This window comes from Canis aureus, chromosome 5 (assembly GCF_053574225.1).
Source record: "Canis aureus isolate CA01 chromosome 5, VMU_Caureus_v.1.0, whole genome shotgun sequence".
Taxonomy (NCBI): Eukaryota; Metazoa; Chordata; class Mammalia; order Carnivora; family Canidae; genus Canis; species Canis aureus.
Window position 1 is genome coordinate 46161789 of NC_135615.1, and position 26046 is coordinate 46187834.

The following is a 26046-nucleotide window of genomic DNA, read 5'->3' on the forward strand; positions in this document are numbered from 1 at the left end:
ATTCCAGTGGCATCCCAGCAGGTGTCCCATATTCCTGATAGTTTGGTCTCTGTGTTGAGGTGGTGTCAGTCTCATCTCACCATGATAAAAGTGCACCACCCCAGCCCCACATATTACTGGTAGTCATCTGTGGGGTAACCCACAGAAAAATCTGCCCATCAGCCATTCATCTAATGGTTCCATCCACACTGAGGAGTCTTACTACAGCCAGTTATTTCATACAGAGTTGCAGAATGGAGGTTTTCTCATACTGTCCATTCTTTCTGTATTTATTAGTTGGTATTCTTCTGTAAAAATATTTCCTCATCACCAGAGGCAGTGGGTAGTGGATGGGACAGAGGAGAAATTGGATGAAGGTAGTCAAAGGTACAAACTTTTAGTTAAAAGATAAAAAAGTACTAGGAATGTAGGGAACAACATGATAAGCATAGTTGAAACTGCTGTAGGATATACAGTTGACTGGTTCACACGGTGGGGTTTAGAGGCACTGACCCCTATGCCATGCAGCTGAAAAATTGTGGACAACTTTTGACTTCCCCAAAACTTAACTGCTGATAGCCTACTGTTGACCAGAAGCTCTAGGGATACCATAGTCAATTAACACATACTCTGTGTATTATATGTATTACACACTATATTCTTACATTAAAGTAATCAGAGAGGGCACCTGGGTAGCTCAGCTGGTTAAGCATCTGCCTTCAGCTCAGGTCATATCCCAGGGTTCTGGGCTCGAGTCCCACATCGGGCTTCCTGCTCAGTGGAGAGTTTGCGTCTTCTGCTCTTTCCCCCTCCTCTTGATCATTCTCTCTCTCAAATAAATAATAAATAAAATCTTTAAAGAAAAATGAAAAATAAGACAATGTTAAGAAAATTTTAAGGAAAAGAAAATACATTTTCAGTACTATATTTGTCCCCTCCCCCCAAAAATCCTGCATATAAGTGAATCTATGCAGATTCTAAGAGTTCTCATCACAAGAAAAAGAAAGTGTTTTTTTCTTTTACTTTGTATCTAAGTGAGCTGATATATGTTAACTGAATGTATTGTGGTAATCATTTCATGATATTTGTATGACAAAATTATACTGTTTAAGATTAAACTTATATACTGTGGTATATCAATTATATCTCAATAAAATTGGAAAAAATATCCTCATTAACTGTGGGCTTGTTACCTTGAACTGTAAGAATAAATTAATATAATCCCTTTTGGAATTAGGATCAATTTTGGAATTAGGATTTGGTGTAACGGTCATCTCCAATATGGGCAAGGAAGTTTTTATTTCCATTTTTTTAGAGTATCATTGTATTCTCATGAATTTTTATGTTTCAAGTGTATTAATCAGTTATAGTCACTATTTTTTAAAATGCAGATCCATTCAGACAAAAGAGGTAGAAGATACTTTTTTTTTCAAAGTTTTCTAGAGTTTAAATTTTTAGACCCAAACTTTTCTAGAGTTTAAATTGACATTTGCCAATTCAAATTTGGCTAATAGAGTTGTACTTAATTTTTTAATTTTATACTCATTTCTTAAAATGAGAATTTTATTTTAAAATAATAGTAACATAATTGTCTATTTGCTTTATTTAGCTCTCTACTATACATAAAAAGATTTCCAAATATCAATACCAATATTACTATTAACAATAAAATCACTGAATTTGCTGCTTTTTCTCCTTAGGATATATCCTTCCGATATATCCTCTCCGATTTTACAATAGGAGAGCACATCTCTCATCTGTCCATTGTCCATCCATGCATCCCTCTGCCCAAAATTTAACTCTTCTTCATTTCCACCAGGTGTAAATTCCTCTGGAGCGCCCCCCCCCCCCCCAAATAGGGAAAATTTGAGACTGCAGAGCTCTGTAAGAAACTTCTTCCAAGTGGCAAACTGTGGCAAGACCTCATACCACAACTTTTCTTTTTTTTTCTCCTTTCTTTCTCTTTTCCATTTTTTTTTATTTTATTCCTTCCCCCCTCCAAGACTTAGAATTTAGAAGCCAGATGGTTATGACAAAGACAGGTATTAACACATGTATTTGAGTTAGAACACAAAGTCAGTTTTGACCAATCAGTTTAATAGCGAAGACTGTGTTTGCCAATTAAATTATACAAAGGAAGTTTTCCATAAAATGAAGATGTAGCTCTATAGTTTTGGCAAATATGTATCTAAGGCATACACAGAACATCCACTGTTTCAGATGGTGTATTAATTATGACTGCTAATCTTATTGAAAATTTACATATCAACTCAAAAATGTGGGGTGGGGTACATAATTTTCAGAATTTATTAGCACATTGACCAAAAACCTTAAGTCCTGTGAGTAAGAGGACCTGAAGAAAGAGAAAAGGATCAGAAAAAGTGAGGGCATAGGGAGAGAACCAGTAGAGAAGGCAGATGAGAATGCAGAAGTCAAGTATGACGACAAAGAGGAGGGATAACGAAAGTGCCAAACATTGCAGAAAGGTCAAGGAGAATGATAATTCGATAGTAATCTTTATGAATGCAGTTGCAGGTGGGATAGAGTTAAGAGTCTGTTTAGAACATTCAAAAAGGTGGGCAGTAATGATGAGAAAAATAGAGTATCATTTACAATACCATCTGGCCAGATCACTGGGGCTAAAATGACTTAGACCAAAGAGCAACTCAAGATACTGGACACTGAAGACCACTGAAAGCAGCCGTATCTGGGAGGGGAGCAGAGGAATGAAATTGCTGCTTGGATGATAATGCCAAGAAATACATAACAGAGGAGTAGGGGAGAAAACCACCTTAGGATTGTTGCTCATTGTATCTTACGAGTTTTTAAAGTGTAGTTTTATCTACACTTTATTGCTTCCTTTACGGTTTCTATGTTTTTCAAATTTTTAACAATGAAAAGGGAATAAAGAGATTTGTTTCAAAATAAGAAGTTAGAAAAAAGACAAAGAAGGTGAAAATAAACTATGTCCTCAACCTACGTCAGACTAAAAAGTCTCTGGACAGCTAAGAAAACTATCAACAAAATGAACAGGCAACCTGTGAAATGGGAGAAAATATTTGCCAACCTCTTATCTGTCAAGGAGTTAATATCTAAAATATGGAAGGAACTCATACAACAAAAAGCCACAAAAAACACAAAATTAAAAGTGGGCAAAAAGAGACACCTGGCTCAGTGGTTGAGCATTTCCCTTGGGCTCGGGGCGTGATCCTGGGGTCCGAGATCAAGTCCCATTGAGCCTGTTTCTCCCTCTGCCTATGTGTCTGCCTCTCTCTCTCTGTGTCTCTCATGAATAAATATATAAAATCTTTAAAATAAATAAATGAAGGAAAGAAAGAAAGAATTTTATTTATTTTTTTTTAATTTTTATTTATTTATGATAGTCACACAGAGAGAGAGAGAGAGGCAGAGACACAGGCAGAAGGAGAAGCAGGCTCCATGCACCGGGAGCCCGATGTGGGATTCGATCCCGGGTCTCCAGGATCGCGCCCTGGGCCAAAGGCAGGCGCCAAACCGCTGCGCCACCCAGGGATCCCAAGAAAGAAAGAATTTTAAAAAATGGGCAAGGATTTTGAATAGACATTTTTCCAAAGACAACATATAAATTGGCCAACAAGGACATAAAAAGGTTCTCAACATCATTAATTATCAGGAAATGCAAAATGAAACCAGAATGAGATATCGCATCGTACCTTTTAGAATGTCTGCTTTCAGAAAGATGAAAGCCACCAAATGCAGGCCAGCATATGGGGAAAAGGAACCCTTGTGCACTCTTGAGGGAAATGTAGATACAGTTTATGTATAAAACATGATGGAGGTTCCTCAAGAAATTACTAATAGAAGTATAACATGACCCAGCAATCCCACTTCTGGGTATATATCCAAAGGAAACAAAATCATAACTACAGACGTACTGGTACTGCCATGCTCTGCAGCATGGTTCACCATAGCCAAGGAACACCTTAAGTCTCCATCAATGGAGAAAGGAGAATGGATAAAGAAAATGTAACCTGACATACACAAAATGGAATAGTATTCAGTGATAAAAAAATAAAAAAAGATATCCTGCCATTTGTGACAACATGGATGGACCCTGAGGCCATTCTCCTAAGTGAAACGAGTCAGAAAGAGAAACACAAACACTGTATGTTCTTACTTTTATCTGGAAACAAAAAAACTGAACTCATAGCAGAGACCAGAATGGTGGCTGGGAGATGTGGGGGCCAGCGGCACAAAATGGGTGAAGGAGGTCAAAAGGTACAAACTTTCTGCTAACAAGATTAAATAAGTCTTGGGGGTGTAATGTACAGCATGGTAACTAGAGTTAATAATCTTGTTCATATATCTGAAAGTTGTTAAGAAGGTAGATCTTAAAATTCCTCATCAAAAGAAAAAAAATCTAATGATTTGAAGTGATGGCAACTTACCGTGTTAACCATCCCATGGTATTTACATGTGTCAAATCAACATGTTGTACACCTGAAATGAATACAGTGTTACATCTCAATCATATCTTGATTTCTAAAAAAATCTTTCATTACCCGATACTCAGAAAATTGACTGCCTATATTTGCTAATACTATCTTGTCTTATTCTTGAATTTAAGTCCTTCCCCCATCTGGAGTAGACTGTCTGTATACAGTGTGTGTTACCGCCTGAGCCACATCCTCCCAAAATTCATGTGCTGAAGCCCTAACCCTCAGAACACGACTGTGCTTGGGACATCGGGACATGGCCGGAGGCAGCCGTCTGCAAGCCAAGGAGACAGGTCTCAGGAGAAACCAAGCCTGCCCACACCTTGAGCTTCGACTTCCGGACTCCGGAACTGTGAGAAAAATTTCTGTCATTGGAGCCCCTAATCTGTGGAATTTTGCTCCGGCAGCCCTGGAAAAGTCATCCAGTGTGAGAGAGGGATTTTGCTTCGTTTTGCTATGGAAAAGCCACCGGATTCTAGTTCTCTTTACTGAACGGTCCCCTGCTTTGCTCACGGACGTCAGGACTCTTTGGTCATATATCAAAGTCCCATATAATGTGGGCCCACTTCCAGACACCGTACTTCTTGCATCTGATCAGTCTATCCCTGGGAGGGCTCTGTTTGCTTACCCTCGGCAGCTTCACTACAAGTCCTGACAGCTGGTGGAGAAAGGCCTTCCACCTTTGCTTAATCTTTGAAGGGACTTTGCTATTTTTGATCCCTTCCACTGTCCTATAAAGCTTGGAATCAGCTTGCCGGGTGTCACCAGACATCACCCCGGGGTTTTCACAGCTATAGAGCTACAGAGAAACACTATTTTGGAATTAAAGAACGCTCTCCGTGGGAAAGGACACGTCTTCCTTCCCTTCTGGCGAGGTGGCCTGCGATTCTGGTTCTGTCCGCCTGAGGGCACCACAAACCGAAAAATGCGATCCCGACAGTTGGCCTGAGGCGCTCCGCACACGCCCGCCCGCGCGGCACACGGTGGTCCTCCGCGTGGTCCACACCGGACTGTTCGGGAGCGTAGACCCGGATTTCATGCGGAACGTCCGCGGTCGACCGAATGCTGAGGTCCGTTTGGCAAAGATCCGTACGCCGGCGTGCAGTAACCAAGGAACTGAAGTAAGGATGAGAAACGTCCCGAGCATCTGTTCTTCGCGGCCCTCTTCGCCGAGAAGGCCGTCAGCGGAGAGTGGAGCAAGTTCCTCACCGACCCCTGAAGTGCAGGGACGGCGTGGGACGGCTCTGGACGTGCAGGCGGGCTTCTCCAGGCAGCAGGCCTGCTCCAGGCTGGCGAACGGGTCTGCGTGCATCTGGGGAGCAGAGGGCACCCCTGGGCTCATGGCTACAGGGGAGGATGGTGTGAATGGTCGTCCCCACCCCCACGCCCACGCCCACGCCCACGCCCCCTCCGGCCCCGTCACCCTGGGAGCAAAGTCTACTTTCACTTGGGAGAAACAGGCCTGGGCTCGCCCTCACCTGCTGCAAGCGCCCCGGGGCCTTTCCCTGTCGACCGGGGAATGGCAGCGACGCCCCCCGTGCCCTAGGGGGCGAGCGTAGGGCGCGGAATGTCGGCCGCGGCTCCCTTCAGGGACGGGGGACGGGCGCGGACCTCCAGGGCGCGCAGGACTGAGGGGCCCTTCCTCCGAGCGCCCCCCGGGGGCTCCCGCGAGCCGCGCGCGCACACTGACCGGCATCTAGGAGCACGGAGGGTCTGCTGCGTCTCATTAGCCGAGGCGCGGCTCCCGCTCGTTGGCAGAGCCCGAGGGCGTGCGGACACCCGCACCGAGGCCCGTGCCGAGCCCGGCTCCTACCTGCACGGGCGGAAGCGCAGCCCGTCCCAGGCGGGACGCTGCAGGGTGACAGGAGGCACCTCGGGCCCCGGGCGCGGTGCCCCTCACGCAAGGGTGAGCAGGACGAGAAGGTGTCCCCGGGTCAGCAAAAGCGAGCAGTCGGATCTGGGGCTCGGAGCAGCTCGCGGGGCCCCGCGGGGACAGGGCCTTGCACGCCCGCCGTCCCTCCCCGGCCCCGGGCGCCGCGTGGGCTCCGAGCCGCGCGCAGGACGCCCGGGGGGAGAGGCCTCCCGAGTAAGAAGGGATAGAGGCTTCCACGGCAACCGCGTCTAGCCCGGGGTGCTTTCGGCACCACTACCTCCGTATTATCCATGACAGCCAAGTATGAAAACAACCCGTGTCCCTCAACAGATGAATAAAGAGAATGTGGTATGTACATATGATGGAATATTACTCAGCTGCAAAAAGGATGGAAATCCTCTCATCTGGAACTCCCTTGATGAACCTGACGGGTACTATGCTAATTGAATCAGCCAGAGAAAAGAAGACAGATAGTGCACAGGATCATTTATGTGGAATCTTAACAAAAATTCTAACTCATAGAAATAGTAAAATCATGGTTTTCAGGGGCCTGGGGGCAGGGCAGGGAAGATGGGGACGAGTTGTGAAAGGGTACAAACTTTTAGTTACAAGATAAGAAAGGCTGGAAGTCCTAATGTGTAGTATGGTGACTGTAGTGTGTACTTGAATTTTGCTAAAAGAGTAAATCTTAAGAGTTGTTGTTTCCAGAAAAGAGAGTGAATATCTGAGGTGATGGATCTGTTCCTCAGTTTTTAAATATGTTTCAATTTGTCAATTATGTCTCAGTAAAGCTTTAAAAAAATGTAGAGAACGTCATCAGCGAATGCTCTGGCTGGTATAACACTATAATGCAAGGGTGAGCTTATTGTATTTGTGTGGAGTAGTTTCTAAGTTTATCAGTCCAGAGTGGCTTCTAAAGACATCCACACAGGAGACGAACACTGCGCACAGTCTACCCAGAGCTGAGCAGACCAGCGAGGATGGCCAGCCACATGACCTCCTCAGGTGTTGCTGGCTCCTGGTGTGATGGTTTCTTGTGATCAACTTCAGAGAAGTCTTGTTTATGACAATGAAAGTGATATCTTGACATGCATACAGGAGTGGGTGTAAAAAAAGAAAGGAAGAAAGCACATTGCCAAACCAAGTAGATGTCAGTCTTCTCTAGGGTTTCAGTTCTACATTTGCTTCTGGAGCATGCCAGCCCTTCACCACTGTCTTTCTTTTCCTACTGGTGATACAGATGTGAGGGATAAGTAAAGGCAGATACTAGGTCAAGTGCAAGTGACAAGTACAGACTAGACTCAGTCATATGCTATTGAGTAGGAAAAGGATTTCCGTGTGAAATGAATTCAACCTGGATTTATACAAAGGTGGCTAGGTGTTCTAAAGGGAGATTGAAAATGGAAGGGGCAGAGAGTGGTAAGTGCATGTTCAGTAGAATCAGAAAAGTGAGGACTTAAGAAAAAGCAGGAAGGTGGGGGAGTGTTGGTCCATGTGAAACCCATCTGCCTTTGTTAACTGGCCTTCATTGAAGTTAGGCTTTTACCTTCTCACAGAGACTAGGAGACAGGCTCTATCTTCAGAGGTTGGCTGGAGCAAATAGTATTTTTGGGGGGAGCAGCCCTGAGTTTTCTCAGGCAGACACTTTGTTGGAGGGGGAGTATGACAGTTGTCCTAGAGGTGAAGACTTGAGCCCTCCTAAACTGTTAGTACTTGTTCAAGAATTTATAGATCATGGGTCACCTGGGTGGCTCAGTGGTTAAGCCTTCAGCTCCGGTCGTGATCCTGAGGTCCTGGGATCGAGTCCTGCATTGGGCTCCCTGCAGGGAGCGTGCTTCTCCCTCTGCCTGTGTCTCTGCTTCTATCTCTGTGTGTCTCTCATGAGTAAATAAATAACATCTTCAAAAAAATTTTATAGATTATATTTGAAGGTTAGTCAAGAAAGGGCTCAGAGGAGCTTGGCTAGAATTTGGTCAAGAATAGAATCTTTGTCACATTAATACTAGTGTTTTTGATGGAAAATGTAATTCCACTTCTACTTCTTGATAACTTATTGACAATAATTTGGCCTTAGGATCTCCACAGAATTTGGGAGATTACTTCTCTCTGTCCTGAGGGAGCTGTTTGTCCTGTTTCTGTCGTTTTTCCTTTAAATAATCTCCAAGAACATAAATGGTCACTTGTCTTCCTCCTGCCTAGTATCCATCCCTTTTCTCTTAGTCAAAACACCATGATATTCTCTGGTAAGGCAAGCATCAGTGGGGGAAGAGAAGTGGTTAGCCTCATTTCATTAGCTCTGGGAGGAGGGAGGCATGTGAGCCTGGCCTGCCCCATCAGAACAGCACACACCTCTAGCTGAACAGTTCTTGCAAGAGTTGGCTTGAAACCTGACTCGGGTCAGTGGTTATTTCTGAGACCTGTGGAAATGTTGAGAAGGAAGAAGCATTTTTGCCAGGATGCTCCCAGCTGTAATAACAGCAGGGCTGGAGGCTGCAGCAAGGGGATCCCACCTGGACAGGGCCTGCAGAGGAAAGGGAGGAGAGACCATCATACCAATGACATTTCTTAAGCTACTACATCCAGCCACTTTGCATTTGTTTTATTTTGCTTTGTTTTAGTTTGTCTGGAAATACTTGCAGATATTAAAGAAAATGAAAACCATTTTAATGAGGATCCATGTACCTGCCAGGTAGTTTGTGATACGAAACATTATTAATGAAATTCAGCTCATGGGCTTTCCAGTCATGTAGGTCAACAGATCTGTTTTGTGTAAGCCAGTCTGAGTTGTGGCTGTGTCCCTGGCAACAGAGGATCTCCAGTACATATCCAATACAGCCTGTCCAAGGAGGGTCTAAAAGCAGAGTGCAAAAATACACAGTGTATCAATCACAGTTTTAGCTGCAAGTGATAGATCCTATTGAAGCCTATTTTGCATCTTTTTTAAAAAAATTAAGACTGTAGTTTGTTAGAGCAGTTTTAGGTACACAGCAAAATTGAGGGGAAGGTACTGAGATTTCCCATGTGCCCCCACCCTCACACTTGCAGCGCCTCCCCCATTACCAACATTACCCCCCCACCCCAGAGGACCAATTTGTTAGATCAATGAGCCTACTCTGATCCATCATAATCTCTGTAGTTTACGCTGAAGTTCACTCTTGGTGGTGAACATCCTGTGAGTGTGGACAAATATGGAAGGCCATTTATCCCTCATTCTGGTATCATACAGAGTAGTTTCACTTCCCTAAAAATCCTCTGTGCTCTGGTCACTCATAGCTTCCCCCTTCGCAACCCTTTACACCCACTGACCTTTTTACCATCTCCATAATTTTGCCTTTTCCAGAGTGTCATACAGTTAGAATCATACAGTGTGTACACTTTTCAGATTGGCTTCTCCTCATTAATGTGTGTTTTAGGTTCCTCCGTATATTATTATGGCTTGATTGATAGCTTTCTTAGGAGTATGGAATAAGATCTCATTGTCTGGTGGAACTGCAGTTTATCCTTTCAGCTACTAAAGGACATCTTGGTTGCTACCAAGTTTTGGAAATTAGGCATAAAGCTGCTTGTGCAGGTTTTGTGTGGATAGAAGTTTTTAATTGTTTTGGGTAAATACCAAGGAACACGATGGCTGGATCATATGGGAAGAGTATGTTTAGTTTCATAAGAAACTGCAAAGATTCTGCACTCTTTTTTAAGCCAAGGACAGAAGGTTCCAGTGAGCCGGTTCTGATATTCTCCTGCACTTGGTTTGTCTTCACAATATGCTGTCAGGAGACTTGAAGGCCCTTTTTACTCTCACAGAGTGTTCTTTTTTGACCTATCCCTAGCAACCATACTTAGAAGCAGAAAATACTAAGCACCGCCTGGCTTTGACCTCATCTCCCTTGGACATCCATGTGTGGTCCGTGCTAGAGCCCTATCGACTGCCTAACAATGAGCTCTATGCTCTCAGGGCACTTTTTAGACCCGTCCCTCTGACACTCTCGCCCACCAGAAGGGGCTTGTCTGCAGTCACGGCACTGGGGCAGCCTGTGGTCCCATGGCTCAGTGCAGCTTCTCTTCTTCTGAGAACCTCATTTATTAGTGGTGATCCTGCCAGGTCTCCGTTAGCTGAGTTTGTGCTTGCTCTCCAGTTTCCAAAACTTGAGATACATACATAGGTAGTAAAACTTAAAAAAAAAAAAAAAAAAAAAAAAAAAAAGGTTCAAGGACCGATTAACAGAAAAAAAACATAGATCATTGTTATTCTGGAGATGAGGACAATGTTACACAGTAGGACAAATTGGGGCTTCCAAAGAAGTGATAATTTTCAGTTTCTCCATCTGAGTGTTAATACATTGGTACTTTTAAAATTATTATTCTCTCAAAAATATATATTTAAACATTGATGTGTTTATGTGTAAATATCGTATACAGATAGACATACACATGTATATGTTTTATTAAGTCTGGTGTCTGTTTATGTTTAATACCAAAAAAATCTGCTTTAGCTCAAAGGTTATTTTCTCAGAATGATGCCTCTTGCTTTCATTTATTCACTCAGCAAATGTTTAATGTTCCCCTTTGCATGACATAATAGACACTGCTAGAGATAGAGCGGGGAATAAGACATGGTCCCTGTTCTTATGTTGTTACACGTTGTTATGAAATTAACACTAAAAGGTAAGGGAATACAAGAATAAACAAATATATATATATAAAAGTATTAGTACTAAAGGCTCTGATGAAAATAAATGGGGTGGTATGAGAGCAGTGAGAGCAAATAAATGGAGGGGTGAGCGGGGGTGGGAGGCAGAGTAAGGTGGACTCTAGAGTAGGATGGCCAATGAAGTCACCCCTGAGGAGGAGATATCTAAGAGGAAGCCTGAATGAGGGATGTGTAGACAATCTTGGAGACTACCATTGAGTTAAAAGGAACAACTACTGCCAGGCCTATAGGCAGAAAGGAACCTGAAGTGTTGCAGGATTAGTAAGAAGGCAGTTGTGTCTGGGATCAAGGAAGGGAGGGAGGAGGCTGGAGGGGACACCAAGAGGCGGGGGCTAGACCACAGAAAGCTTTCTGACCACCTGTGGTAGGGCTGGGGTTTAACTCTCAGACTACAGGGCACCAATCAAGGGTCTCACGCAGGGGACTGATGTGTGGGATTCATATTTGGAAAGTATCGCTCTGTCAGCTTGCAGGATACAGTCGTACTATTGAATGACCAGGTTAGGAGGAAGATGGTCAGTAAGTTGCCCAGGCAAGAGATGATGAGGTCTGGAAAAAAATAATATGTCCTCGCATATACAGATGAGTGACTAGACTGTCTTTGGAATTGCACTCAGTTGCATCAAAGCCAAACATGAGGTTGTTTCCATCATTCCCCACAATAGCAACAAGGATCACCACGCTAAGGCCCCATCGTGAGTGTGTCACTCTCCCATGAAATGTACAGAAGAAAGATTCTTGGTCACGGCCTTCCTGATCTCATACCCCAGTCTCTCCTTTTTCTACCTTCTCCATCGCTTCCTAAGAACATTCATCCTTCATTAGAACTCCAGCAAAAGCTCCCCTCCTGCCATCAGACTCATTAACCCCCTCCACTTGGGCCGCCGTCTCTAGCTCAGGTCAAATGTTCAGCAATAGATAGGGATTCAGCTGTGTACCATCTGGAGCAAAGCAAATTTTAATCTGGGCCCTCTCAGGAATTTGGTTACATAATTAAGAAGTAAGAGGGCAGTTCATAGTACTGCAGAGGTGAAAAACACTGGCTCTAGATTCAAGTCATATGGCCAGAGTTTGAATTCAGACTCTGGCACAAGCTGTATGATGGTGGGCAAGCCGTTTGTCCTTCAACGCCTCCATTTCCTCACCTCTGGATTAGTGTTTACAACCCATCTTTATATTTGTTGTGACAATTAAAAAAGAAAACCCATATGAAGGGGCTGGGTGGGGGGCAGTGGTACACATGCTCAGCGAGCATGAACTATTAGTGCCATTTTAGCCAGCATACGAATTCCTTAGGAGCTTTTGATAACATGAACTTCTCTGATGAATTTTGAGCACTTTGTAGATTTTTTTTTAACTTTTCTTGCAACATTATCTCTCAGGTTCCGTTCTTATAGTGAAGAAAACTAGAGTTCAGCAGTTGCATCAAGGTCATTGAGCAGAATCCTAGGATAATGGCTCAGAAAATGCCTGTGTACTCAATACTGGCTCGCTGGAGACTTTTAATTATTACCTGAGGAACTTTTGAAAACTACTGATGTTTTAGTTATATCCTCAGATATTTTGCTGTAGTTTTTGTGACCTGGAATCCAAGCATTGATTTTTTTGAAAGCGCCTCAGGAGATCCCTAGTGAGGGACTAGAGATAAGAACCAGTGACTCATTAAAGTCCATTTTGCAGATGAGGAAATTGAGACTCTCTGTGGTACAGTGACCGGCCCAAGCTAGTTGATAATGTCAGAGACAGGGGTAGACTCTGAAGACAAGAAGGAGATAGTCTTGAAATTCTGGTAAATTAAGCAATAAAAGGAACATGTCATGATGAGAGGTATGTCTCCTAAGAGCAGAAAGGACAATGTCACTTAACTTTGTTCTATTGTGAATGTATCTATAAGGGAGCACAGAAGAAGGATTTTGGAGAAACTGGTTTGGCTGGAGGATCACAAGGCTTATTTGGAGCTGTTAAACCACTTATGCCCTGTACCCTTCAGCCTTTGCTTTCTGGGTGAATGTTCAGTGGTCATCTAAAGTTGAATTGGCATCTGAAGCCAATTTCCTACAGAGAGAAAAAAGGAAAACCTGGTTATCAGTGCCCTTTTAGACAGATCCCTAGCTCCCACCCACTTTGGTGGTAGTTGTTTTGATGCTTTTTTCACCTCCTACTACTCTTCATGGGAATAGAGTTATATAGGACAGCATCCCAGGGGCAGGGCAGGCAGAGAAAATGAATCTAAAGCAGTTACTGTTCTCTTCTTCCCCTGATTTCTCACTCAGCATCAGTGTGCAAAGGCGATTATTCAGGGTCTCAATGCGAAGGATTTAGAATAGTGCCTCCTTCTTCAAGCTAACCTGCCATCCTAGTCCCCTCCCACTGCCAGATCTGAAATGGTCATGGTAGTCTTCTCTGTCCTGTCTGCTGTCCAGCAGTTCTCACATCCAGCCTGACTACAGTGCATGGTTCCAGAATATACCCAGTTACTTAAAACTGAAGAAGTTGGCAGAGTCACACTGTGACTGATTTGGAGGCTATTACTAATCCTAGTTTACGGTACTCTCCTCAACTGAACAAAAACTCTGTTGAAATAGTTTATCGGGTATCTGACTTGTGAAATCGTATCCACAATCTAAGATGAATGGTGCGTCTCTTTACTAGAGGAATGCTGAATTATGCAGCTTTCCCTTTTATTCATGAAGATGCATAAAGGTTTTCCATTTTTTTCATGTGGAATGATTGCTCAAGTTTTGCAGTGTCCGTTTATTGTCATCTGAGGAATAAAAGGGGGAAGGAGGGAGTGTTCAACTGGAGTTGAAGCAAACTTCAAGTCATGTTATCTGATCTTTGTAGCAATTAGGAAAGACTAATGATGAAAAGAGGGAGTCAGAATAAAATGAGAAGTAGATACTACACATGAAAAATAGTTTTAAAAACCCTCTTTTGAATGTAACAACTATTTATACTGTTCGTATGTACTTAGTAGGAGTTGAGACATTAGGGATCATTCAATCCATTGTTGTCCTATGGATGAAGAAAGCAAGACCAAGAAGTTGTATTACTTGTCCAAGATGCTAGAATTATTTCTTTTAGATAAAATTGCTTTATAATGATATTTATTTCTAGGTTGAGCATGACTTTTCTCTACCACATCTTTAAGTAAGTTCTGGTGTACCAATGAAAGAACATATTCAAAATCTCAGAAAGTAGAAATTCCCTACTTTGACTAGGCTCAGGATTCATTAATAACTCCCCTCTTTCTTACCATCAGCCTTACCCACCTTTAGACTCAAGAAACTCTAGGTAAATTTGGAATTTATCCACCTCAAAGTCTGCCCATAGTTGAGCAAAGTATTTCTCCATCCCAATTAGAAGGCCAGTTTACCAAAGGAGGTGGTAATCTGAATGAATAAAAATAATATATATATATATATATATTTATCTCAACTGTTCATGACTTTTATTTTTTAAATTATTTATTTATTTATTTATTTATTTATTTATTTATTTATTTATTTATTTTTAGAGAGAGAAAAGAGACCACACATGAACGGGGGAAGGAGGAGGACTAGAGAGAGAATCTCAAGCAGACTCTCTGGGGCTCAATGCAGAGCCCAACTCGGGGCTCAATCTCATGATCCTAGATCATTACCTGAGCTGAAATCAAGAGTTGGATGCTTAACTAAGCCATCCAGGCACCCCAACTTTTCATGACTTTTTTTTTTTCATGACTTTTAAAGGCTCCTTCATGCAGCTTCCAGTCTAGAGTAATCCCCATTTTTCTGACTTCTGCCATTGTGTGTTCATAGATAAGCTTTCCATGATTTGAGAATGGAACCTTACAGTTTTACTCTTTTGTGCTTAGCTTTTTAAAATCTATATTAGGGACACCTGAGTGGCTCAGTAGGTGAAGGGTTTGCCTTCAGCTCAGGTATGACCTCATGGTCCTGAGATCGAGCCCCATATCAGGCTCCCTGCTCAGCAGGGAGTCTGTCTCTCCCTCTCCATTTGCCTCTCCCCCAGCAGGTGCTCCCTCCCTCTCTCTCTCTCTCTCTCTCTCTCTCTCGTAAAAATAAATAAAATCTTTTTAAAAAATAAAGTCTATATTTTGTTTGTGAAATCCATCTGTGTTGTAATGTATCAGTCTTTGGGATTTTTTATTGCTATATGTAATATTCAGTTGTATTGTTTTATCATGTTCTGTTTACCCATTGAATTGTTGAGGGACCTTTGGAAAGTTTCTAGAACTTTGAGATATGAATTAAAGCATGTATAAACAGAAACAGGCCTCATTTCTGTTGAATCTATACTTAGGAATGATACTCCTCAGCCTTTTTGTTTGTCTTTCATTATCAAGTTTTTTTGTTTGTTTTTAAGCCCTGGATCATAACCTAACTTTTCTAAGTTGTCCAATGAACCATAACAATGTATCTGTCTTTAGCTGTGATAGATATTCCAAGGTGGAAGATTTCACAGCTTAAAATGGAACACCAGGAGGGTAGTACTGTCTTCCATGGTTCATTCCTCACAGCACTTCATAACCTCTTTCACTCTCGGGTTTTTACTGGAACCCTTCTCTTCTGCCTTGATTAACTCCTTTTTATTCTATGAGGCTTTGCTCAGGTCTTGCCTTTCTTGACCATTCTGAATTGGATGCCTCTTTTCCTTATTCCCACTGTCCTCTGTGCATAACAGATCATTCATGTCTTTCTTAGCCCCATGTCCTTGATCTGAAATGATCTGTGTGGACAGCAGCCTCTTCTGATAGGCTTTAGGTGCTACAGAGGAGTCTGTTCATTATTGCATCCCCATGGCTTAGTGCGATTCCTGGCCCAATGTGCATGCTCCATCCATAATGACATTGTTCTTCTGACGTCTGGTTGATATTTCAATAATGAAACCTTCATTTAAATTACCTGGTTTAGGGGACGCCTGGGTGACTCAGTGGTTGAGCATCTGCCTTTGGCTCAGGGCATGATCCCAGGGTCCTGGGATCGAATCTTGCATCAGGCTCCTAGCGGGGAATCTGCTTCTCCCTCTGCTTCTGTCTTTGCCTTTCTCTCTGTGTCTCTCATAAATAAATAAATAAAATCTTAAAAAATAAAATAAAATAAATCACCTGGTTCAAAGGAAATCCTCTGGGTTTGAAAAAGTCCCAAAACAATTTAAAAGGCAAACTTCCCATGGCTTTATGATCTCCTCTTTTTAATTCAGCCTTTTTCTTTTTGCTTCATGGAGTTAGTGTCTGAAAAATGCTCTTAAACAAGAGTTCTATGTTGGAAACATGTTATTCACCCAAGCTAGCAAGTACTCTGGTTTAATACGCAGGTGCTGGAGGCACACTGCCAGACCACACTGGGCGGGGAATTAGGTTATCCCTCTGCTTCCATTTCCTCCTGGGAAACATAGGATGATTCGCAGCTCTCTCCCATGGGTGAATGTCGGGAGTTACTGAGCAATCCATGAAGTGTTTAGAAGACACATTGAGTGCCCAGAATATGCTGGCTTCTGTTATTAAACAAAATAAAATGGTTTTTCTTTTTCCCTACTAGAAGATCACAGAAATCTCACAACTAAAGTTGAATATATACTTTGAGAAATTCCTATCTTCTCAACTTAAAGGAATATTAACATTTTTGGAGCCAAAATCAGACACTGGTTTGATGAGTGGAAACATAACTGGTGGCACTGGGACATAGTATTTGAATTGAGAGCCGTTTTGGCAATCCTACAAATAAACAGATAAACAAGATCTCCATGTAACTACATTTCAAAAAAATTTTTTTAAGATTTTATTTATTTATTCATGAGAGACACACAGAGAGAGAGAGAGAGGCAGAGACACAGGCAGAGGGAGAAGCAGGCTCCATGCAAGGAGCCTGACATGGGACTCAATCCCAAGTCTCTAGGATCTTCAGCCCTGGACTGAAGGCGGCGCTAAACTGCCAAGCCACCCGGGCTGCCCCCAAATTTTCTTTTTAAAAAATTTTAAATGCAAGTGAAATGACTGTTATTGATTCTCAAGTGAGGACTGCAAATATCGCACAAATAAAAAAAGCATCTGGGCTCCACGCATTATTTTCTGATATAGTTGGAGAATTAATGATAAGGATGAAGGGCTGGACTTGTTTTTCAAAAACTGATGCCATTTATCTTAATTCTGGTACTTCTGATAAGAACTTCCTCTAGAACCAGGAAACCTCGCAAGTATGAAATAATCTAAAAGGAGGGGGTAAAGAAGGAAGTAACTGACCAAAGCGAAAAAGAGGAACACTAAAGCAGGTTTAAGCAGAAGGATAGAAAAGAGTTTGGCTTAACTGTCTCAAGGTAAGTGAGAAGCGATTTAAGGTGTGTGGCTAATGAAAAACTGTAGGGAACAAGTCCATTTTAAATAATGACCTTGACCTTTTTCATGTTACTAGACAAGTTTTAGGTGGCCATAGGTTGCAATAGGAGGAAAAATCAGTTTACAAACTAAGGGTGATGTTAACCTATCCTTACCAGTATGTATGCTTATTTGTATAAGATTAGCCTTTGCTACTACTGTCTTGTTTCCAAACAGAAGAGCAATATTCTGCTTTTGAAGATTACAGACGTCTATCAACCATTTGTGATTTTAAGACAAATGAGAATTGTTAGGTAGCCTGTTGGAACCGTTTTCCAAAACAGGAACAGCCTTCTTGCAGATTGGGCAAAATGAGACTTATTTGAAGTTAAGCTGGCTTTGAAAGGCTCTCTTTTAACATATAGTCTTCTTTCCAGTAAGTCTTTCCATTTTACCTCTCAGAGTTTTTCCTATTGTTTTGTAGAAAAGAAAAAGGATACATTTCTTCTTCTCTAAAAAGTTTTCTTGTGTTTATCTCAGTAAGTACTTCTTTGACAGTTTTTTTTAAAAGATTTTATTTATTTATTCATGAGACACACAGAGAGAGAGAGAGAGAGAGAGAAAGAGAGAGAGTGAGAGAGGCAGAGACACAGGCAGAGGGAGAAGCAGGCTCCATGCAGGGAACCTGATGCGGGACTCGATCCCGGGACTCCAGGATCATGCCCTGGGCCAAAGGCAGGCACCAAAACGCTGAGCCACCCAGGGATCCCCAACAGACAGTTTTAATATTTGGCATGTTTTGGAATATCTACATAGAACATAGATGATAACAATAAATTCTCGTCTTGGAAATTGAGAGGGCAATTTATTATCTAATCCTTAGCAATAGTTCACCTCCCCCACTTTTGTTGCAAGCTTAGCTTTTTAAAAAGGTGACTAAGTGTAATCTATATTTGAAATTCAGTTCAAATATGCTACCAAATTTTTGCTTAAATGAGTAATCACTTATACCATAAAAAAATCTTACATAAAATCAGTTCTTACCTGTTTTAGAAAGGAAATGAGGTACTAATGGTTAAAGTTATTTGCCAAATACTTACCTTTGGACACAGCATTATGTCTGGTCTTTATAAAAGAGGGAACCTACAGAGGTTCCAAAGAATTTAAAAGGTGTCTAGATCTGGGATATCTGTCCATATAGATTTATCGAATACATTTTGTAAAAGTTAACTCAATTTTATATGTAATTTGGTATAATTGTGTGAAATGCCAAACTGAAATTTTTCACATTGATGCATTCCAACCTTGAACAAATTTACTATCTTGTGTGAAAACTCACCGAATGCAGGGCTCACCTTACTGGGGTTTCTTTTTCCCTGTTTATTGTTACTACTGTTATCCTAATGCTGTTTGCTCCATTCACTAACAAATATTTAAGAAAGTAGCTCTTCTGTGTCTAGTACTGGTTTTGGTAATATAAAGATAAATAAGAACTCCAGCTCTCAAGAACCTCAGAGCAAAATGAGCTATGAAAATTTAGCAATAGATGTTCTCGATAGTCATTTATAGAAATTTGGGTAAGAATAGTATTTGGGGGCAAATTTTACTTGAATCCTGATTCAGTCACTTGTTAGTTATTCAGGAAATTAAATTCTTTAATCTTCTCCTTACTCTTCTGTAAAATGGGCATAACAATAGTATCTACTTCATATGGCATCTGTAGGATCAAATGAGAAAATCTATGTAAAAGTGTTTAGAAGCTGATCCAAAATAAGCTTTTAACTAAATATTATCAACAGTGACATTCAATAGATGATAGTCATCCCACAAGTACTGTTAACAATATTGGATGACTATAGTTAACACTGTATTGTAAATTTGAAAGTTGCTAAGAGAGTAGATCTTATTATTATGAGATGAAAAAATCTGTAACTATGTGAGGTGATGGTCATCAACTAAATTTAGTGTGGGGATCATTTCACAATATGTATTCATATATCAAATCATCAGGCTGTGTACCTTGAACCTATACAATGTTGTGTATCAGTTATGTATCTCAATAAAACTACAAACAGCAACAGTTAAAATCATATTAGTTGTAACTATTTCTGTGTCTAGGCTGAAAACATACAGTAATAATGTTTTGTTGATAAAATCATAGTACAATGCTCAGTCTGATTGAATACTTTTCATTTATCTCCTCTTTGCCATTTTAAAGTTTTGGCAGAAAACATTCTGAAATTATCTTAACTGAAAAGTTGTTTTCTAGAAGTTGTGAGAACACTAGTGATCGAAAGCCTTTCAAAGTTTGTTTTAGATATTTTTTTTGTAAGTCAAAGAAGTCTTTCTTCTTTTAAATATCAACTGTGCCCTTTAGGGCACCTAGGTGGCTCTCAGTTGGTTAAGTGTCTGCATTCGGCTCAGGTCATGATCCTGGGGTCCTGGGATCGAGCCGCATGTTGGGAATCCCTACTCAGCAGAGAGTCTGCTTCTCCCTCTCCCTCTGCCCCTCACCCCTGCTTGTGGTGTCTCTTGCTCTCTCCCTCTCCCCACTCTCTCTCTCAAATAAATAAACAAAATCTTAAAACAAAAAAAAATCTATACCCTTTAGAAGACATGTATTAAGTTTTAAAAAACTTAAGTAATTAGATGCTGAGACTTGGAGTCATTTGTTTCTTGACTCACTTATTTAATAAATATCAATTGAATTTCTTTTCTGCTCTAGGTACTATCCTATTATCTAGGAATATAAAGATGAAAAGACCTGATCCCTGCCCACCATTTACCCAGGTAGGAAGACACACAATTCCTTGTCATGTAGGCTGTCATACTGTAATAGAGAATGGACTCATTCATAGGCCATACAGGTGAAGGAGTGATTAAGGAAAAGGCCTCACAGAGGAGGCAATTAAGTAATGAAAATCACTGCACAGGTATACCCTTGCCCCTTCCTCCTGTTGCATTCAGAGCATTATCCCTCACTTGAAAATGCTTGGCCTTATTGTCAAAAGCCATGTTGAAATCTAATTGATAAGACCACTCAGGCTTAAGCAGATAGAAGTTCTTCTCTTTTTCTCTCCTCACAACAGCTAGTACTGTATTCTGTTTTGAGGCAGAAACTCACCAAATGCTTGTGCTTAATAAATTGGTATGTATTGGCAGATTTCCCTATTATATTGTGTAATAAATATACAATTAATATATTTTTTTAATTTATAGGAACCATCTGGATGGCAGATCGTTCAACCATCTCTTTCTTGAGTTGTCTGCTCTGCCATTATCTTCCACTCATTTCTGCTTCATTGTGTGATTCACTGAAAGAAAGTGGAGTAGAATCAATTAAAGTCCCCCCTGACACGGTGCAATTATCCATTAACGGTTGTAATGTGGAAAAGATCGCATACAATGAGAAGGATCTTCCAAGGCTAAGTGTACTCAATCTCTCCTCTAATTGTATCAGGACTTTGCCAGATAATGTTCTTTTACCTCTGAAAAATAAATGCCTAAAAGAGCTTCCAAGATTACTTTTAAACTATACCCTGCAAGGAATTACATTGGTCTGCGCCTGTGAATTCATTGAGGGCTCTGCCATACGGCTGAACAACACTGCCTGTGTAGAAATGTTGAAAAGCTGTGAAAACACATCAGTGACCACTTCTATAGGAATTTGCCTTCTTTTCCTTTTGTTGATTTGTGGAATTGGGTGTATTTGGCGCTGGAAGCACCGTGACCTGGTGCAATTTACCTTACCAAGGTTCTTGCAAAGGAGGAGCAGCAGGAAAAAAAACTATACTAAAACACTCTCAAGTCCCCTTGCTGTCAGCTCAAGACATAAAATCTCAGTTCAGACCCAAGACTACAAATCTTCTGGGAGAGGGACTAACTCACATGACAACTATGAGAATGTGGAAAGTGGTGCTCCCAAAGCTAAGGAAGAAACCAATAACGAACTATATGAGAACACTCGGCCGACCAGTTTCGAGGAGCACATCTATGGAAATGAGATGCTGTTTCAATATTGTAACTTCCAGAAGCCTAGTACTCCCGAAGGCCCTCAAGATGAAGACATATATATTCTTCCAGATTCATAACAACTTTTGAAAATACTGGGTTTAGTTATTAGAGGATAAACATTCACTGGGACTTCCATTGTACTGTCCTTCAGATGAAACTCAGTGATCTTTCATCTGTCTCCACCCTCCTGAACCTTCTCTCTGTGTATCACTGTGGATTAATTCCAGATATCCTCTTTGCTCACCTTTCCCTAGATTAACTCTGTTTTATGTTACATTGATTCTTCCTTCTAAATGTTCCATTATTTTCTTCCTCTTATTTCTAGCTCTATCATCTCCTTCTGGCTCAAGATCTTTGTCAGTCTTCTAACTAGTCTTTCTGGCTCTAGTTTCTACACATTCAGTCAGTTCCCATGATGCTGCCAAATTTGTCTTCAGAAAATACTCCCAAATGCCACAACAACCCTTTGCTTAACACCTCTTAGTGATCCTTTTTACAAAAGATATACTCTTTATAATTTTAACTCCAGAATTTACAATTTCCCACAGTTGGTTCCATTTTACTTTTCCAGTGACTTCTACTAATTTCTCACTACTCTGCTTTCATCTGAATCATCTGAAAACCTGCCAGACTCATCCCTCATCCTTAGCTTTGCTTGTCTGCCCTCTTTCAAGCCTGCCTCAGATGCAACTTCTTCCCCAAGTCTTCTGAATTATTCCAAACTTATCTTTCCCTTTTCCTTTTCTGATTTCCTGTAGATTTTGCTGCCTATTTAATTGTCTGCATTTAAACATATGAATGTTTTCTATAGCATTTTATGATTTGCTCTCATATGAGAATGTCTTAAATTCCTTAGTAAATAGTAAGGAATTGCCTCATATTCATATTTTAGTGCTCCACTCTTTAGACCATTGTATGAGGCATTTGGTATTGTTTAATTGACAAGGAATTAAATTGTACATTTTTTCACTAGTTTTGAGAAAAATCTAATAAATTCATCCATTCAAGAAATATTTTTTGAGTACCTTCTGTCTCCTTTTACTGTACATGGCAGGAGTAAAACAGCAAAAAGTAAGGCATGGGCCTTGAACACATATTGTCTAGCAGGAAAGAAAAGGCAATAAATAAATCCTGTGCTGCTTCTTAAGTGATGATATCTTACCCCTGAACTCAGCCTTTTTTAATGTGCTGCTCTGAATCTCTCAGGCTGAGGCTCTGCAAACCACAGTTTTTCCTTTGCCAAGTGGATCCATATTAGGTTCTCTGTTCATAGGGAGCAGTGTGGAAGACTGGTAGGCAGTAGAATCAAAAGGGGCTTGCTCTTTTTCTCTCTCCTTATTGTCCCAGCAGGTAACCATTGCCATGGAATTGACTACAGCATCACCAATTGTTGGCAGTTTCTAGTTTCTTTCATTCCCAGAACCGACTTGGATGCCCCCAGTCTGAGGTAGCAGTACCAGCCAGGTAACTCCTTCTCCTTGGAATCTGTAAAGCAGCTCCTCAGCCTCCTCTGAGGCTCTGAGGTATGGGCAGTGTTGAATGGGACAGTCAGAGCTCCAGATCCCAGCCCCAGGTGTGGAGCCATCTCCTGTACTAGCTCTGCGGCACCTCAGTGTCCTCTTTTCATCTTCCCAAACAAGTCCTTTTTGCTAATTCTCTACATTAAATTCTCCCTGTTAAAACAAACTGGTATGGTTACTATTTCCCCAGGCGGACTCCAATATACAAATAAAAATGATTGAGTAGGTGCTTTGAAGAAAAAAAAAAACTTTCTGTTTTTGAGAGCAAGGGGCTTGGGTAGGAAGAATTCTAATAAGATGATCCAAAGAGGCCTCTCTAAGGACACACTTAGCCTGGGACTTGAGAGTGAAGGAGTTAACCATGCAAATGTGAGATGGGCAGGAATGGGACCAGCATATGAAAATCTTTCGCATTTAATTGACACTATGGTGGCTGAAGTGCAGCTCTAGTCTCTGGAGAAACAGCCACAGAAATTATGGATGGACTCAGTAAGTGTGTTTGGTAAGGGAGAGTTAAGATTGTGAGGTTATGGGAAACAGAAATCTAGAAGAGCCACCTTATTTCTGGCTGGAGCTTCAGGGGCAATTATGAAACATTTCAATGAGATGAGGAAGACTTAGTGAGAAAACAGTTTTGGAGGCTTCCAAATGTACACCTTCCTTAATTTCAAATAATGCGGACATTGAATTGAGGCATTTGAGGGGTAGCATACTAGGCTGATAGTCCCCTCAGAGATCCATGTTCTTTCTCCATTTCCTGTCATCCTTAGTGCTGTAACTTTCATCCTCATTTGTATTATCTCATGATCACCAAGTGATTGTGGAATGTGCAAACCTTATGCCTGTGTTCCAGTCCTGAAGAAGGATGAAAGGAAAAGACAACATCAGGAAATACCTATTTAGACATCATTGGCCAGAACTGTTACACAGATCCATGGATACCACCAAGTATCAGAGTGGTTGGGAAATTGAATTGTGACTTTTGATGGTCTCCTAGGAAAGGAGGCAAGGGAAAACGGCAGTTGTAAATTGAATTTAGGTTAGTCAAACTACTACCGAAGGGGCAAAATCAATTTTAGACGTGTTTATTCTGATGAGTCCTGAGACTCAGGTAGAAATACCTAGTTTCAGGGGTATGTACACATTTGGATTTTGCAGAAGAGCTCCCAACTGGATATGTACTTTTGAGAGCCATTTAGGTGGCATCTACAGGAGCAGGGATTTATGGGCTCAGCTAGAGCAAAGAGTAGAGGACCAAGGGAAAAAGAAGGAGAGGAATCCAGAAGTCCCCCCTCAGATTGCGGTATTTCAATGCTAGATCAATGAGGAGACTCTAGCAAAGGAGACTGAGAAAGAGTGGCCATTGGGGAATGCCACAGATTCCTATCTCTAAGAATGTTGGTTGGTATTGTGAAACATGATATATTGACACATCCATTATAGTTCATTTTCCAGAGATAGGATGAATATTTGTTTTTTGTTTTTTTAGGATGAATATTTGATACTTGTGTATTCTCTTTGGCCAGAAAAGATGGTAAAGTCTGTGTAAAAGTATTTAATCCATGATCCCACCCAGTTCCTATCTTGACTTCTTTTTTAAGCTAATTGTAAGTTTCTTATTAGTCGAGAACCTCTTCCTACTCTCCTTCCTAGCAGTTCTTGATGGAGGTGGGCAAAGGGGAATAGAAGAGTTTGTCATTCACTTCCTCTTTTTACTGTCCATAACTCCATTCTTTGTCTTCTCTCTGGTTTTGATTCCCTCTTCTCTTCCTCATCCTCTCATTTCCCGTTCCTCCCTCACTTCTCCACATCACCCCCCAACTCTGCCTTCTTCTTCTCTCTTCCTCTGAGTCCTTCAAATTTTTATTTGCTACCTGCATCCTTGATTACAGTATTTCTCTGCCTTCTTTAAAACCCCAAAAGTAAAAATGTCCTTGAGAGGTAAAGATAATAAAAATCTGTCTGCATCTTCTGAGAGCAACAGTTTGTATTTGTGTTATAATATTAGCAAAAGTGACCACTTACACCACAATTAAAAGAGGAAGGATGTCAGAGATGAGGGAAAGGAGACAGGACCATCAAATGTAATGAGGGTAGCTTTGCTGCATACTCCCAGAAATGTAGGCGTGTTCGCATCCTGTGACTTAGAGCTAATCTCTGAAGGACTCCATGGCCAACATCCAGCAACAGCGAGCACCTGGCTTCTTCGGCTTGCTCTCAGCCCTCAGCTTGAAACATTTCACTTCACATACTTTATGAGTTTTCATCAATGAGTGGCAAGCTATTGAACAATATTAAAATGGTATTTTAACTCACGTTTTACTTTAGCTGCTGGGAGAACAATAAATATATCAGAAAATCACCTTGGCTACTTTTGTTACTGTTAAGACATGAGGACCTCAAAGCAGAACAAGGGAAAAAGGAGACACTGCTTCTATTTTTGAGGTCCAAGAGTCACTGACCTTAGTTAAAGTATTATGTACTAGATTATAATCATCATCAGCTTTCTCTGCTCTGGAGTCAATAGGAAGCTTCCAGGTAGAAGGAGGCTCCCTAAAGACATCAGAAGACTGTTTGGAATTTAAAAATACTGTTTGCGGAAACTAAGCTCTACTGTCCCAAGAAGTGAATGAAGTATGGTCACTTAATCGGATGTTAGCATCAGAGTGGTGCTCACCTCATATAATCTTCTGAAAGAGTTTGTATAGAATTGGTATTTCTTCCTTAAGTGTTTGTATTAGTGAGGCTCTATGGGCCTGGAATTTTCTTTGTGAGAAGATTCAAAAATACAAATTCAATTTCTCTAATTGAGATAGGAATATTAAATTGTCTATTCTTGAATGACCTCTGGTAGTTGATCTTTCAGGAAATTTGTCCATTTCTTCCAAGTTGTTGAATTTATTAGTGTAAAATTATTCATAACCTTCCCTTATTATCTCCTTAATATATGCATATAATGATATCACTTCTCTCATTCTTCATTTTGGTAATTTTTGTCTTTTCTATCTTTTCAAAAGATTTCACTGATTTTCTTTATTGTTTGTAAGTTTTATATTTCATTGATTGCCACTCTTTATATATTTTTTTCTGCTTAATTATCTTTGGTAAGCTCTAGTTTCTTTTTATTAAAGGTTTTATTTATTTACTCATGAGAGACATAG

The 26046-nt window shown here is 41.0% G+C and overlaps 2 protein-coding genes across 6 annotated transcripts; one reads left to right on the forward strand and one right to left on the reverse strand.

The window, feature by feature from the left end:
- Positions 1 to 667: 667 nt before the first annotated feature.
- On the reverse strand, positions 668 to 11830 carry LOC144313560 (uncharacterized). The gene is made up of 4 exons (XM_077896495.1): positions 11801 to 11830; positions 6268 to 6600; positions 4407 to 5766; positions 668 to 832 (listed from the first exon to the last, which is right to left on the reverse strand). Exons 1-3 carry the CDS (start codon positions 11828 to 11830, stop codon positions 5278 to 5280), a joined length of 852 nt encoding a protein of 283 aa, XP_077752621.1. The 3' UTR covers positions 668 to 832; positions 4407 to 5277.
- Positions 5382 to 25696, forward strand: GAPT (GRB2 binding adaptor protein, transmembrane). Of its 5 annotated transcripts, none has more exons than XM_077897877.1 (4): positions 5382 to 6675; positions 17836 to 17890; positions 20077 to 20141; positions 20571 to 25696. In XM_077897877.1, exon 4 carries the CDS (start codon positions 20582 to 20584, stop codon positions 21440 to 21442), a length of 861 nt encoding a protein of 286 aa, XP_077754003.1. In that variant the 5' UTR covers positions 5382 to 6675; positions 17836 to 17890; positions 20077 to 20141; positions 20571 to 20581; the 3' UTR covers positions 21443 to 25696. The 5 variants fall into 5 exon arrangements, with proteins under 5 accessions (XP_077754003.1, XP_077754005.1, XP_077754002.1 ...); XM_077897876.1 differs by lacking the exon at positions 5382 to 6675 and adding an exon at positions 16881 to 17353; XM_077897879.1 differs by lacking the exon at positions 17836 to 17890.
- The last annotated feature ends 350 nt before the right edge of the window (positions 25697 to 26046 follow it).

Excerpts from the sequence above, each read along its gene's own strand:
- LOC144313560 (XM_077896495.1), bottom strand. The coding sequence starts at position 11,830 with ATGGAGAAGGTAGAAAAAGGAGAGACTGGG. Across the intron at positions 6,601-11,800 it reads TAGAAAAAGGAGAGACTGGG|TGGTGCCGAAAGCACCCCGG; the intron begins GTATGAGATCAG and ends ATACGGAGGTAG. Across the intron at positions 5,767-6,267 it reads CTGCGCTTCCGCCCGTGCAG|ATGCACGCAGACCCGTTCGC; the intron begins GTAGGAGCCGGG and ends TCTGCTCCCCAG.
- GAPT (XM_077897877.1), top strand. The coding sequence starts at position 20,582 with ATGGCAGATCGTTCAACCATCTCTTTCTTGAGTTGTCTGCTCTGCCAT.